This window comes from Centruroides vittatus, unplaced genomic scaffold (assembly GCF_030686945.1).
Source record: "Centruroides vittatus isolate TY-2023 unplaced genomic scaffold, ASM3068694v2 contig_374, whole genome shotgun sequence".
In the NCBI taxonomy this organism is placed as follows: Eukaryota; Metazoa; Arthropoda; class Arachnida; order Scorpiones; family Buthidae; genus Centruroides; species Centruroides vittatus.
Window position 1 is genome coordinate 50,423 of NW_027122196.1, and position 17,282 is coordinate 67,704.

At 30.3% G+C, this 17,282-nt stretch overlaps 1 protein-coding gene across 1 annotated transcript in view; it reads right to left on the reverse strand.

The window, feature by feature from the left end:
• Positions 1–1,217: 1,217 nt before the first annotated feature.
• Positions 1,218–17,282, reverse strand: part of Wdr24 (WD repeat domain 24) — a 39,585-nt gene continuing 23,520 nt past the window's right edge. The window contains exons 8-13 of the mRNA XM_067270575.1: positions 14,866–15,176; positions 10,865–11,108; positions 10,206–10,783; positions 5,860–5,962; positions 1,685–1,877; positions 1,218–1,617 (exon numbers count right to left, since the gene is read on the reverse strand). Coding sequence (XP_067126676.1) covers positions 1,482–1,617; positions 1,685–1,877; positions 5,860–5,962; positions 10,206–10,783; positions 10,865–11,108; positions 14,866–15,176 — 1,565 coding nt within the window. The 3' untranslated portion in view covers positions 1,218–1,481. The remainder of the gene's footprint in view (positions 1,618–1,684; positions 1,878–5,859; positions 5,963–10,205; positions 10,784–10,864; positions 11,109–14,865; positions 15,177–17,282) is intronic.

Here is a 17,282-nt window from a genome sequence, read left to right on the forward strand (position 1 = left end):
AACACATTAAGTCAAGACATCGTGAGCGATCGACTAGTCGGCCACCCGATATACAGGCTGTGGAGAGCTTGTACGGGTCCAGGTATAGAGCCATTTTTTAATCAAATAAAATATATAGAATTTTTTTATTAATTAAAAACAGTCTTAAAGTTTTTGGTTAGTAAAAGTAACATTAATTCTGTAGGATTGGGAACCACCCGAGTTTTCTTCGGGCACGGGGAAAATACCTGGCTCTCTCCCCTCTCCACAGCCGTGGAGATAGAACATCAAGAAACAAGTGTAATTAGGTAGAACTAGTATCACAAGACACTTAGTTTAGGAGATAATTTTGTAGCACTTTGATCCACCAATTAGTATATCATTTGGTTGAATCGAAACTCTTCTGGCCCCCTTGAAGTCCGACATTTTTATTTCAATGATTTTTTTGTAGGATGTGTATTCTTTCAGTAATTCCAGTGGATTTATTACAATAGACTAGAAAATACCAACTTAAAAAGAAAACCTCCATTCAACAAACAAACTTGGGAACATTTTCTCTCTTTCCTTAATGATTTTTATGATGATGATGAGATTGCCAGATGCCTCCCTGGGGATCCGGAGTAAAATATAGGTGAGCACCCACGTTAGCGGTCCGTTTCGGATATGTCCCTCATCACCTTGCGGGTACCTGTGCTAAATAATTTTTATGTTTGTGTTGTTTTGTGCATAAATGTTCACTGCTTTCTTAGACGTTTCTGCTCATTCCTGTGTTTATGCTAAACCAAGTACTGTTTTGTACTAATTATTAATTTTAATGTGAGTTGGTGACAACCTTTAGTCCAAATTGCTTCACATCTTATAATTAGCCTCACTGTAGCCCAATAAGAAGCATTTGATTACTATTTAATTATTTAAATAAAAACAAAATACTTGTAAATCTTTTTCTTCTCAACCTATGGGTAGCTTGTTACTTCCTTTACATTTTTCTTTCCACAGCTGGCTGTGCAAACAGCCAGCTGTGGAAAGGTCTTCCTTTTTTTGTGAATTTTCGTTCAACTTCTCCTTTAAGAAGTGTGGCATAGTCTGAATATCTCAAAAAAAAAAAAAAAAAATGTCTAATCATACCAAATACTCTAATTTTCATTCTATCCATTTCTTATAGTAAAATGTGGATAAATATATATCACAATTAATATAATACATAAAACATGACTCAATTTATCACTTGAAATGGAACATCAACTATGAAGATAAGAGTTTATTATATTATGTAGAAAAATTTTCTTAACAATTAAATTATACATAGTCATTTTTAACACACTTTTGCCAAAATTGCAATATCACATTTTGGAATACAAAAAACTTCATTTTGTGAACCTGTTTTCAAAAATATGTTAACAGATATTTTTTTATTATGATTAAAAATGTAATTTAAATATCTATATTCTAATTCATTACTCATCTCTTGACTTGTTCTACCTGATTTTTTATAATTGATGAATTTAAACATATTCACACAAATGTCCACATCCAGTGGGACACTCTCGATGGTTTTGAAACCACTTCTCCATGTGTTTCTGATGCCCGCCATGACAACAACCTTGACACCAAACATAGAGGCCTCTCACTATCTGGTGACTGAAATAAAAAAATTTACAATTATGTTCTTGTTGATCAAAACTTTGATAAAATTACAAATACTTGCCATATGCTGCAAGGTGCTGGCATGATGTTGCAGCGTGTGCATTCCCAACCAACGTGTCCCAAAGGCTGACGGCATTTCCCACAGAGAGAACGTATTGTCGTAGACTGCTGGTTTAGCGTATTGATTGCCGACAGACTACTTAAATTGATTACTTCATTTGCAATATTCCACAGTTTGAATCGACTAAGAAGTTCTATCAAACATAGTTAAAATGATTACTTAAATTGTTATTAATTTAACAATTGTGAATTTAATCAAATTAATCTCAAAATATTGTTTAAATTCATGATCTCAAACATATGTGTAAACAAAGGCAAGATATACAAGTCAATAATACTGATAATTCAAACTTATAAAAGCATTTGCTCTGATATACAGGTATGTGCCACTTAACACCATAGCTGATATTGAAACTAAATACAGTAGAGCATCGATTATCCGACCTCTAATCAACCGTCACATCGGTTAACCGACCGCGTTCTAGTCGGCAAATTCAAGTGCCCGATAGTGATGTAGCGCTACAATATTTGGCTATGTCTTGGCTACTTTAATATTATTTTTGTTAAATTTTTGTGTGTTTTAGCTGGCAACATTGGCTTGACCATGAAAGGGAGACCAGTATTTAAACCAGGCTTAATTTTCAATTTTTTCTTTATTTTTGTATTTATTTTGTGCATAATAAAGAAATAATTTTTAACAATACAATAGCGACGATTATTATTTTTTAAAAATTTTGTTAGGCTTAACATCGATGAAAATTCAATGCGAAATAGGTTAATAGTGATATACTAATATACTATACTAATAATGTATTTTTTCATACTTTTTGGTTATCTGTTTTTTTCAGTTATCCGACCAACCCCAGTCCCCAATTGAGTCAGATAATCGATGCTCTACTGTATACAATTAAACATATTTTACAACATAAACAAAATAGGTTTTTCTGTCCATTCAAGAAATGGGATATGGGAAATGTTATGTTTTATATGTTCTTATGATATGCATCATCTGACAAATTGTAAGCCATCATAATAAGTACATTTAAAAATTAAAATGTTTGGAAAATATGTCATTTCTGTCTGATTATTTATATAAGTATTTTATTAAATATGAAAATACAAAAACTATGTTACATTTCTATTAGGTAAAAGTTATATAAGTAACATACACACACACACACACACATATATATATATATATATAAAAAACTGGATTAAAAACCAGAACTACAGCTTTTCAAACCATGCTATGCAGCACCCTCAAACATGTCTTCCATCATGGCTACATACATACAACTACACACTATGAGAATTTGAATTTTTAAACATCAAAAATATCTGCAAAGCACATTGGACAAAATACTCAAACATGTATCCATTCATTTTTGATGTAGTTTAACCATGTCCAAGCTAATCAAAATTGATGGATAGCCATCCATGTCCTCTCTCCTTGTAAGAGATATAAATTCAAAATGACAAATCCTTTCTTCATAAAATTTACTCCTTAATGACTATAATGTGCAATTCCTAACAGTTTTAATTGAAATTCTCACATTTAAAGTTTTAGTAGAGCATTGCATAATAAAATAATTATTTTTAAAATTATTTCCATTCTTAAAAATAAAGTCAACTCTCTTCTTTTCTCCACTATACTAGGAATGATAACTAACAACAACATAGAGGTTCAATAGCAACAAACAAAGGTCTATATGGACCAGAAGTACAAAGTAAATAGCAGAGCATCATCAAATTAGTAGAAAAGATTTCACAGAAACAGATGATGCACATAGAAGGCAAGAAAAACTTTATGCACAATTTCATTTGCATATGAGCAAATACATGCTCTCATATGTAAAAAAAGATGGCTGTAACATGCTGCTGCTCTGCAGATACTCAAGTGTGACAATGTGCAAACAATTGTTGATCATAAGATAGTATTTGAAGATAGTGTATCAGGTCAACAAAAGATTATGGCAAGCTATAAGAATGAAAACTTTGTGAGATGATGAAGAAAACTGACAATTAGAAGTAATAATTAAGATGTAGTATTTGTTATGATTGTAAACAATAATGTATTTATTTTTGAGTTGTATATAAGGAATGGACTTCACTGATTGTATTCAAAGTAAATAAAATAAATACAAAACTCATACCACCTTATATAAGCAGCCGTTTTAATAGAATCTAACTAACGTTTTCGATCGTGTTTAACGATCATCTTCAGGTTATAACATCAAAAAAATCGAACGTAAGAACATTTAGCAGTAACGACCGCTCATTTGGAACGTCTTTAAAATGAACATTTAAATAGAATAATGTGCGCCATCTCTACATAGATGAGTATTAAATAATACAATACAAGAGAATAATGTAAAGATAGATAACAAACAGTGAAAAATAATAATAATATATGCCTCGTGGGGATATTGAAAATAAAGTACGAACGTAAGAATACGGTGTGTGCCGAACATCTCATATACCCGAGGGAAGGGTAGAAGCTGTGCGGAGACTAACCAGCGGGTTCAGTCCTTGCGTAAGCTTCTGTAAATCCACCTTTCTGGCGTTTACGTGTCGCCTGAGCGCCAGGCCGTAGATATTTTACTAGCCTCTCGGAAGTTTATGGATTGTCCTTTCTGGCTAGCTTTGTAGATATGCCATGCCTCTGTATAACGTAGGTGCTTTATGTTACGAACTGTTTGTATTAGTCTTGCTTGGGCCCATTCGGCTTGGACTTCCTGGGGATCTGCTAGGACATAAGTCGCCAGCGCTGTGCAAGGCTGTGCGTTTCTTATGTTTCTCTGATGTTCCGCTAGCCTTTCCTTGAGTGATCTTCTGGTGGCACCAATGTAAAATAATTTATTCTGCCTCCGTGCGTCCGTAATCGGGATTTTGTAAACTCCCGGGAGGGAATTAGTGTCTGGGGGGTCTTTATCAGCTCTTAACAGTTGGTATATATTGGGACTCCATTTGTATATTATTCTTTTGTTTGTAGCAGTTCCTATGCGTCTATATATGCCGCTTAGTGCCGCTCTATAGTCCATCAATGTAAACTCCTCTATGTTTACAAGGTTTCTCTTCGTAGTGTGTGTCGTGGTGAGGCTAGTGATGGCTTTGTGACTGATCCCGTGTTTCTTAGCTAGCTTAATGATGTAATTCATCTCTTCATTTTCGTCTTGGGTGCTGCTGCAGTGTGTGTGTGCTCGAGCGGCGAGCGCTCTGAATGCTGCGGGCTTATACGATGGCGGGTCGTGCGAGTTCCATGGGATGAATATCGGGTTGTACGTAGGCTTTCTGTACACTTTAGTGTGGAAAACTCCTTGGCTATCCAGCTGTATAGATAAATCTAGGAAATGTATAAATTTATCGTTTTCTTGTTCGAGTTCGATCTCGAGGCCGAATTTGTTATCGTTGATATCCGTCATGAATTGGAGTATGTTGGGTTTTACTTTCCAGAAAACAACTACGTCATCGACGTACCTAGCGTAATATAGGATTTGCGAAGTATATTTAGGCAGGAGTGCATTCTCCATCGTTCTTAGGACCATCTCACATAATGTACCTGCCAGGGGGCTACCCATGGCTACACCTTTCTGTTGCGTGTAAGTGACGCCTTTAAAGCTAAAGATAGATGAGAATGTGGTTAAGTGCATCATCTTACTTAGGTCGTTACTGCTAAGTGTTCTTACGTTCGATTTTTTTGATGTTATAACCTGAAGATGATCGTTAAACACGATCGAAAACGTTAGTTAGATTCTATTAAAACGGCTGCTTATATAAGGTGGTATGAGTTTTGTATTGATAAGTCACGCAGTCAAGGATGAGCTGTAAATAAAATAATTCTACTTTATTTTATTCATTTACTTAACAGAAATTATTAAAATCTTTTCATTACCTAAAAGTCTTTTAAAGAACGACAAAGATTGTCCAGAATTAAGAAGATTGAATTTAGATTAAACTCTTAAGTTTGTGATTGGAAACACAAGAAAAAAAATTGTATCTTACATTTAAAGTAATATAGTATACAATGCACTCTTGTTAATTCTAAACTAATTATTGCATAAGGTTGTTGAGATTAGTGGAATTATTACTTAGGTTTTGTAGGGGAAAAGCTTATTTATAGTTTATTTTTTCTCTACAAAAATAAAATGTAAAAATTAATAAAAGATATTATTTTACCTATATAAGAAATTATCCAATTTTCAACCAGAGTTTCATTGATACATCCATCCAATCTATTTCCTAATACTAATAAAATGGATACAGCCATTTGTACATCTCCCTAAAAAATTAAATATATTAACATTTTATGAAAACAAACATTCTTAGAAATTCCTTTTTTTTAATAATAAGGTGTATCCCAAATAATTGTCAACATATGTTGTTTTTGCAATTTTAAAAAAATATAGACCTAAAAATTTCCACTGTCAGTCTATCTAACACAATTCTTTAATCTCAAGAATGGTGTTAGATAGATGAAATTCAAGATCAGATATGTAGAGATTAAGGGCAGGAGGCTCCAATTAACTATATACAAACTTCTGGTATAGACTGGAAGTTATGATTTCAAGCAAGGATGATGCCAGCCAATGGGTAAGGGGGGGCAAGATGATGTAAATTGATAGAGGATATGAATTGTATGTAGGTAAAATAGAAACGATTCATAAAGTTTTAATCGTCTACTATGTACCGGAAAAGAAATATCTCAAATAAAACATTTTCTTTAACTTACAAGAAGCCTAAGAAGATTATTTTAATTAAAACTTAGCATTTAAATAACTTTTTCGAATTTCTAGGGGAGGGCAACTGCCCCTCTGCCCCTCCCCCTGGCAACGCCCTTGATTTCAAGTCAAATATTTTCTCCACAATGGAGTTAGATAGATGACCAGTACAACTCTATTGTCATCAGGAAAAGTATGATGTAGAGGGGCAAGACACTACTAATTTGAGATCAGAGTATATATTTTAAATTAAATAAATTAAAAACATAAGTAAAAATTGCAGCCTGGCAATGTGATAATGTCACAATAATTTTTGCTTATTTTAAAATTAAAAAAAGCTATCAGCTATATTAACTAGATAAAAACCAATGTTGCTTTTAATCATGTTTATTACATGAATTAAATGCTACAAAGTTGTATCTTCCATATTTTTTTTTTTTTTAAATTAGCAAAGTGAAATTTTACCCTATCCCAAAAAATTATCAACTGTTTCTGAAAAACACCTTCCAGGAAATATAAATCAGTTTGCATATTCATATTGCTTCTGTGTAAGCATATGAAAATATTTGATACATTTGAAGATTGAAAAGTTGTTTGTTACTATGGATAAAAAATGCAATTTAAGTGACTGAAAAAGGCAAAATTGATGCTTGGACAGTTGAAAGTATATTCCAAACTGAAACTGTTTGAATATTAAATGGAGGTAAGTCAACAATAAGCAAATTTTTTGTAGCATTTAATTCATATAATAAACATCATTAAAAACAAGATTGATTTTTTTTTTATCTAGTTAAATTAATATAACTGACAGTTCTTTTTTAATTTTAAAACAACATATGTTGATAATTATTTGAAATGCACTTTATGAAATTATTATAAATAAATAAATAGAAATTATATTTCCTACAGTTAACTCTAATTTTGGAAGATTAAAATTTATATAAAAATATAAAACAAATTTGTGTTTTGCTTGTTAACAATTAGCTAAAATATGTCATGTAATTATTGAAAATGAGAAATAAAAATTCTTGCATGCCAATTAATGTGGGTTTTATTAATTAATTTGATTTAAATGTTGAATTTAAATCAAACTGCAGTGCATACCAAAGAACAGTAGTAGTATCTTTCCTGCACAGTAAAATCTAATTTAAATAGCATCATCATCAATGATGCGGGTGATCTCACTAACGACCAAAACAATCAATGACAGGACAACTGTAATTGATTGTTCAAGGCCAAATTTCCATTAAAATTTTAACAATTAAAACAAATTTTTTGCATTATTACTTTGATATTGTAATTTAAATGATATTCTGTCAAGATTTGTATAATTTTACAGTATATTATTAGACTGAATCTATACATCAAATTTATGCAAAAACAGAGATGAAGATTTAGAAATAATTTTCCATTCTTATAGTTTTGTTGAAAATGATATATAAATTCAAAAGTAATATTTATATTGTATATTACAATAGAAAATAAATAAATATTTTCACAATGTTTTTCTTTTTTTTTCAAAAATAATACATTAAATTCTTTATTAAAATATTTTGTTGCCACACTAATCGTTAATGTTATTTAAGTTATTAACATTATTATTCCAACAACATAGAATATAGTTTAAAAAATTGTTATACTTTATTACACAAAGCAAAATTTATTGTTTATTCAAAAGAAAAACATATAACAGAATCCAAAAATTTAAAGAAATATGTGCATCTTTAAAGTTTATTTTAAATTACAGTCCCAAGATATTTCTATAAACAGTTAATGAGAGAGATTTAAAAAGGAATCATAGTGTTTGCTTTTGATATTCAGAAGCAAGAATTCCACTCCATTATTTCCTTTTCTGCCAGAATTTTTTTTAGAAGAATGAGATGAAAAGTCAAATTCAACAGTATTTTAACAATTTATAATGTTAAAAGTTATGATTATATTTAAATCCATATTGTTGATTTATTCAGACTCCTTAGCATCATATTTGTAACTATTTTGTCAAAATATAACTTGTTTATTAAACTTTTATATTACTATTATGGTTATTTTTATTATGAATCTTTCTAATATTTAGTTAGTTTTATATAAAGTGAGTGATCAGTTAATGAACACAATCTGTTCCAAGACTTTGTTCGTTAACCAATTATCGATCTATCATAGATTTTTATGGGAATTTGATTAATTTGTTATGGAGACACCCAAAAATAAAAAAATATATACTTTCTTACTATGTTTATTTATATGTAATAATAAAAATACATATATACACAGTTTTACATTTTTATTAGTCATGTTTTTTTCCTTTTGTGGGGGTTAAAGAATCTGTTTAAGGTCAACTGCTTTCCTCTCTTTTTCAGGATTTTTCAGAAGTAATTAATAGCATTGTAATTGTAGAGATCCCTAAAGCCTATTAACCTCAACCTGGTTTGGATGCCATTCTAAGACCATTGTTCTGACATCCTCCACTTCTTCATAAGATCTTTAATAGCAGATATCGGCATTAATCCTCTTTTTCAGAAAAAAACATATCTCGCTGAGTTTCTTGATGTTCTTCATTCAAGAGTTCTTGGTGTTCTTCTGTCATCAGATCAGTTTCAGGTTCTAGTTATGAGCTCTTCAATGTTGTTTATTTATCAGATGTGATTTTTGTTACTCCTTTAGCTGCTTGAGTCTTCTTAATTATACTGTATCTTTCTTAGATAAGACTGAACTGCGGCTTACTGTAGACCTGTCTGAGCCATACTGCCCAGCAACATCAGACATCTTCTGCCCACTCTCTAACTTTGCTATTATACTCTCACCTTTTGAAAATAAAAACCCACGCAAAACTTAACGAGTGCCTGCCTGACAGCCTCACAAATACTATACAAATACTATAAAAGAATTGTTTATGTCAGAAAAATAAAAGGCAGAAATTACAAGGGAGAGTTTTCAAAGTTTGGAGGAATACTATCCGATCAGTATATACTGGGTTGAGCATCGATGTCAACATCTCCCGCGCTCCAAAAAGTTTTGAATTGTTGCCTAAAGACAAGGGAAGACCAATTGGTATTCATTATTTTACGTCACTTCTTCTTGTGTTTGTTCTGTGAGGTGTTTGTTGTCTGAACATAAAAATCTTTCATGGAAAAGTGTTCGTTATCTAATCATCCACTGTAGTTTCCAATAAACAATCTTAACTGTGATATGTTCATTCATTTCCATAATAGTAATATAATGTTGTTGCTTTAGTAAAATATATTTATCATTACAAATACATTTATCAATACAATTATCACTTAAACATTACTTGGAAATTGCTGTTAACTTTAATTTTGTAGATTTGCTTGTTTTCTGCAATTTGTAAGCTAAGGAAAGTACAGTACATTTAGCTAGAAAATATTTAGATTACGTTGTGTAATTTGTTGGAAAATTGGTTTCCTTATATGTTGTTTTGCTTAATGTCACAGTTTCCAAGAATCTATCAACAATGTTAAGTGAAAACTCAGTACACTAAAACAAAATGAGGAAAGCAGGAATTAATTTAAAACTCAAATCCAAATGAACATAAGCCGCAATTACAACAATGAATGTTAATGACTAGTTTTGCCAAATCATCTTTCCTATCTTCACAATTATCAGAGACAATTGGTTGAGTTAATGACATTCATTGTCATTTTAATTTTGAGGCTTGTGGGCATTGGTTTTTACTGTAAAAGCTACAAAATCTATAGTATTACAATTACATTACCTAAAAATGTTAAAATTATTTCAAGTGAAAGTTAAAATATCATTTAATTATCAAAAAATAAATAAAAACCTTACCTGATTAGCATAAAAATGTAATGCATCAATAACTGTTTCTTCAAAATTCCAGAAAGGAAAAGACGGTACAGAATATATTGTTATAACAGAAGAATGTTTATTTATATCACTACTTCCAATAAAGTTATCTATTTTAGTCTCATCTTCACTATCTGAAGTTGGAGAACTTGGTGCGTTAGTTATTTCAGGTGGAGGGGAACAATCTTTGATGGGATGCCGAGGATGAAAAACTTCGTGAGGTAGAGTCCAATCTTGTAAATTGTCAATTGTATTCATTGTATTATAATCTAAACCAATTAAATTGTCCATCGTTCCATCTCCAAAAAAGAAATCTTGAGTAGATGCCATTCCACTTGCTATATTGGTTAAGGTATTTTCGTGGTCAGTTTCAGAAGATTGTGAATCATCCTCAGTAGGTCCTGATATGTCAGCAATGCTACGATCTGCAGCAGAATGTGCAGTAGTACCTGCATTGCTAACAAGACGAGTGGTAGTCTTATTACCACTCTGATGTCTGTTTCTAAGATTGTTTCCACTATTATGTCTACTAGAACGATTATTATTGCCATCATCTATGCCTATAATATATATAAATTTTGAAATTTTTAGAATTATCAATAAATTTTAATATACTGTATTCTATTAAAATTTTTGCATACCTCTATCAACTTCATTTCTCAGAGATTCAGATGTAATTCCAATTCCTGTTGATGCCTGAGAATAATCTGGCACAAATGATGATCCACTGTTATATAATATTTTCAGAATTTGCCATGTTTGACTAATATGAAATCGGCATAATTTTGATGCTACTTCAGCATTATGGTCACACAATTCTTCAATGGGTTTGCCTGATAATTTATATTTACGGGCACTTTCAACAAACCAATCCATTGACAAAAACTATTTTAGAAAAATTTCTCTCTTAATTATTATTGTAAAAAGCAAGAAAAAAAATTAAAAATGAAATTATCTGTCAAAAATGTTTAATTTGAAGATTAACATTTTATTAATATGACTTCACAGTTCTTACTTTCTTTGCTTAAGAAGTTTGAACTAATAAAGTAAATAAGTTTCCACCCTCATCATGTCAGAAATACTTTTAATCTTGAATATTTCAACAAATTTAAAAACCTCTTAAAAATGTTTGTGTGTTGAATGCACTTGGTGAGAGAAACACTTGCACAGTAGAATAACTATGATGTGGCAGATAGGGCTTATGTCCTGGATCCACTGAGCAGTTTCTACTAAAATTTGACAAACTATTCTTAGATAGTGAAAGAAAACTTTTCATAAATTTATTAAAAAGAATAAAAATCATTTTAAAATGTACTCACTAACAATGCCAAACTTAGATTAAGAATAAGCTACACTGTCTTTCAGTATTAAAAACTTTTGAAGTAAATGACTTTAATGCCAAAAAGACAACGTAGTTTATTCTTAAAAAATATATTAATAGCTCATTGGCTACATCCTTTAACCTCCAAAAAATTATTTACATTGAAGAAAAAATTACATTTGGAGTTTTTTTTTAATTTGTAAATTTATTCTGAAACACCTTATATTTAAAATATAAGATACAATCAAATGGAAAGCCCAATCTAGACCTGGCAACTTTGCTGCAGTGTAAGACAAGTTAGAATTTATTTAAAAAGAGATAAACTTTGCTAGTAAAAACAGAGAAGCTGCAGACTATACAGGTAAACAATACAAAAACAAACTTATGTAAAACCCGATAACCGGAGTGGTAGAATTACAAGGAATGCTAATGTTTTCGAAGCCCTGTCTGGGCTCTTCTTCAGGCTTTATAGTAATATGAGAAGCCGTACGTCAAGAATCGAATAATTTCCTTTTTTTTCAAAAGGAAACTATTCGATTCTTGACGTACGGCTTCTCATATTACTATAAAGCCTGAAGAGCCCAGATGGGGCTTCGAAAACATTAGCATTCCTTGTAATTCTACCACTCTGGTTATCGGGTTTTATGTAAGTTTGTTTTTTGTCCCGGTGTGTGAAGATGATTGAGATAAACAATAATTAATAATTGAAGGTTAGCCAAAAAAAAGAAAAAGAAAAAAGCTGTGAGGACTGATTACAGATGCGATGAAAGTGGCCTCATCTGATGGCAAGATTTTTAATCATTTCACTGATGTGGTCTAAGAAGGTAAGACATCAAACTAATATAACTCCAAGATTGAGAAACATTTTGACACAAGTAACTAATGATTAGATATGAAGAACAGATACATAGTAGGATTACATACTAATGCTTAGCATATAGCCATGGTCTTAGCTAGATTAATTTTAATGTTAAGAGATTCAAGAATATTAGTTAATAACTGTTTTATAAGCACTTACAATTTTTATGTAGTGCCATAATTTGTTAATTAAAAGATTAATGAGTATGACTTGTATTTTTCAGTTGGTATTATGGTAAAGTTATATAAAAAGTAGACCATCTATACTGTAATACCATGCTATGGGATGGGCATCAAATGTTTGGAAAGGGATGCAATTTCCATTTTTTCCATAGATATGTCACTGCACTTGTATATACACTAATCATATCAAAAATAAGTAATGCTCTAAGACAGGGGTCAGCAACCTTTTGGGGGTGTTGTGCCAAATGATTTTTATAAACTTGTACCGCATGCCGACATGATTCTACAAATTTTGTTTTAATATTTTATTTCGAAATATTTGTTCTACTCATATGTTCTTAGAAATTAGAACTCTCAGAATTCCAGTTCATTGAACAGGACAGGTTTACAGTTCATGCAATTTATTACAATGGCTTTGTGTGTTTATTTGTACATCAAAGAAAATATTTTATACATTTTAGTTTATTTTTATAATATTTTGTTTTCCAGTAATGATGGAAACAGGTTGTTTAGGTGTTCAATTGCCTGTGTCAGTGAAGAACCTGAATGATGAAATTAACTATTTTAACAACTGTGTCTATTACTTAATTCAAACACTGTGATAAGATGTTTGTGACTAAACTTTCCCAGTGTATAATACAGCAAAAACTTAATATTTTATGTCCAATATGATTTTCAAGAAGTTTAACAAACCATTTTTCTTTTCCAACCATTGCACAAGTGGCATTAGTAGTAACAGAAAACATTTTATTTATATTAATTTTCTAATTTTCAAAATAATTTAAAAATGCTCTGGTAATGTCTTGTCCTATAGTTGTACCAGTAAAAGGAATCAAACAACATAATTCTTCATAAATTTGATCCTTTCCACAATATCAAGCAATCTATTGCTAGTCATTCACACCAATGCTTTCATCAACAGCAACATTGAATATAGAGGCTTCTTGTAATCCAGTTTTCTATTTAATTGTTATATTATTGGCCATATCTGTTATTTGTTTCTCAATTTATCTTGCAGAGACAGATATATCCAAATTGTCTCCTTACTTAGTAAATCACCGAATAAAATATTGGCACTTTCCAAAAATGTTTGTTTGATGAATTCACCATCTGTGAAAGGTTTGCCTTTGGAAGCTATACTTTGAACAATTTTATAACTACATTCAGTGGCTTTATTTTTAGTTCCTTGACTAAAAAAGTACAGTAGTTTGTTTTTTAAACCAGAAATAGCTTGTTTAATTGCTTCAATTTTCTCATCAGCGTTCTTAAATGTAGAATGATGTTTGCTTTGATAATATTTTTGTACACGTGAAGTACGAAACATTACACTTTCATAACATAAAGCACAAACAGCATGACCCTTTTGTTGTAGAAATCCATATTCTTCAGTCCAAATGTCTTGAAAAGATCGAAAGTTAACTTTTTGTCTTTTATGAGTCATTCTAGGGTGGTATATTACTTATTAAACAAGCATGCAGGAATAGGCAAACTGTCCGGATCCAGACATGCAGAATATGCTGACTGTCGCATGTCTGGCCTCAGTAGACATAGAACATGAACACATATGGAAAAGTAGCTGATGCATTGTGATTTCAATATCATTTTATAATAATAATTTTTAACATATTTTATTTATTTATTTGTTTTAATATTTTAATTCATTCAGTGTGCCACTGAAAATGGTCTCACGTGCCATGTCTGGCATGCGTGCCATAGGTTGCCAACCTCTGCTCTAAGTCAACACTCATTATGATTATGACTGAATTTTGTCAGCATCTTGCTAGAAAAATGAATGCATGTTACTAGATATAATCTGAACGTTTTGTGGGTCCTCTCAAACTGGTCAGAAGGATCAAAGTTTGGGAAATGCTGATTTAGATAAGTTTAAATCCAATATTGCAATTTCTAGATGTAACTGTGATATTGTTATACAGAATATCACAATACTATACCATAATAAAAAGGTTTTACTTAATATACTTATATATCAAAATATTTAAAGATGTCTGTTCAAGAAGAATGTAAGTCATAGATTTGTGTTTCAAGATATACAAAAAAAAAACTGTGCTACCATCAAAGTATTTGACTTTGAACGCTTGTGACAGTCCACAATTAAGCATTTAAGTATATTCCTATTGCATCTCCATCTGTTCATACACAGATGGGGATGCATGCACAAAGGACAAAAATCACTGATAACTCAAAACCAGCCATCTGTGGACTTAGCTCTCTCTTGAACTGACCTCTTCATTTAAAATATTTTAAATAGACTATTATTACCTCATTTTTACTATTTTTGAAATATAACATTGAACTGAGGGCAGATCGAAACTGATCGGCTGGATTTGGAACTTTACGGAAAAATACGGGTAACTTAGTAGAAGAATAATTAGATCCTTTAATCGAGGTACTGCCATCATCAATTATTCTTTCACTTGCAGCAAATGAAATGTCACCAAAATTATTTATGTCAAGACCAATGGGTGTAGCTTGATCTGCTGGTCTTTTAGCATCTCTAAAAACATGCTGATAAAGAGTACAGTCTTTACTTGTAGAAAGAAGTATTTGTGGATCTTGCCGCCAAACAAAACCTGTAAATATATAAACAATCCATAAACTTGTAATGCCAAATGAATATATGCACTGTGCCACCAATTACCATAAGAAGTAGATGTAGAATGTAGAAAGCAAATCCAATTTTGGTTTGGGTAAGAAAACATTTGTCTTCTAAGTTTTTTGCACTTAATTACAAATTTTATTGCAAATTAATTTTGTCATCATTAAACCATAAGTAGAAAATATACTGGTAAAAAAGTTTTAACACAGCATATTAATATTTACATTATAACTGACATATTATCAAACTATGTTTTTACAATAGTATAAAATACACTTAATATAAAACATAAAAATAATTTACTTAATATATTAATTTTACAATTAGTTTAAGATGCAAATTGTTTAGATAATTTCATATAATATAGAAAGCATCGTGTTATGTATATTTTAATAATAAAGTTTAATTAATACACTTGGGACTAGATAGAACATAGTATCACTTACAATGAAGTAACAAAGCTGGATCCCAATTTTGATATCATGCTTTTTGTGTATAAGTTTTGTTATGCATCTTTAATGCCTTATAGTTCAATATTTCAATGGTCTTCACACATACAAAACTTAAGGATGAACATAATTGCTAGCAGTGATAGCTAGAAGAAGTCATTTGGTGACAGGATTGTCACAACATTATGAGTGCTGCATTGCAGTTTAAGGTGGACATATTCCATACTGACATGTATCTCTGCCTATGTATTGGTAAACAATTTCCATCCGTTCAACACCTATGTCCAACTACTGTATGTATCTTCTTCACCAAAGACTTAATTTTATTGTTTTGATTTTGTAAAATCCTATAAGTTGTTGTATATTACCCTGTGTTAATGTTGAGTAATACAGTTCTTGCCATATTTTTTGCATTCATTTAAAGTTTTCTCTATTGATGTAAAAATGTTGTCTGTCCTTAAGTTTTGGACATGTGTTTATCAATAATTCTTTGTTGTAAATAAATTATTTCAAATATGCTTTTTTTGTTTGTTTTTTCTTTATGGTGATAAATGCTTGTACTTCTTTAGATACTGCATACTTCAATAAAACCTTATATAGTATGTAGTGATACTAAAATGTATCTTCTAATGTTTTCAGTCATTTTTATCAATCTTCTTCAGGATAAAAAACAGTGATTGAATGAAGGTTTTCATTTGAAACAAATAGAACATAAACATATTTCTGATGCATATATATTTAATATTTATTAAATTTTATTATTTTATTTTATTATATTTATTATTTATTTATTCTAGAACTAGAACTTTAATCACTAATATTTATATTTACATCAAAATAACTTAATACAATTTTCACATTAAACATAGTATTTTACACTACAGAAATACATTATGTTCTGCTCATTTCGAACAAAAATAGTCTTTCAATCACTGTTTTTTATCCTGAAGATTGATAAAAATGACTGAAAACATTAGAAGATAAAAAAATATTACTGCATTCTGAAGTTTTTTTTGTGATGCTTGATTTTGTTTCAGTAAAATTAATTTAATAGAAATATTTTAACTTTTTACTTACATATAAATGCATTAATATGAAATATACAACACAATATACAATTAACATATTATAGTAATTAATGTATTTTCAACTATTCATGTGTTGAGCAATCAGTTGCTGGTTTCTATCTACCTGTCAAATTGCAATAGAACATGGACTCAACTATAATGTGAGTTGCTATTTCAGATCCTGAGACTCATGTTATATTGAGTCCCAAATGCAATAATAAAAATTTGATAATTTTTTTTAAAGTTTTCAAACTTAAAAGTTATTAACTCATAAATTTCATCACCAACATTTATATTTACATCAAAATAACTTAATATAATCAATTTTTACATTAAGCATAATACTTTACATTCCAGTGTGCCTTAGAAGGTATAAAACATGTATTTGAACTGTTTTAATGTTTAACATTTCACTAAACATTAAATCAAACTCAAAATTATCATCAGCATTTGAATGCATACATCACAACTGCAATTTAACTCAATGTAGTTTAATGAATTAAAAAGATCATTGTTCTGTAGTAGGTTTAAGTTATCAACAAAATCTATATAATAATCAAGAAA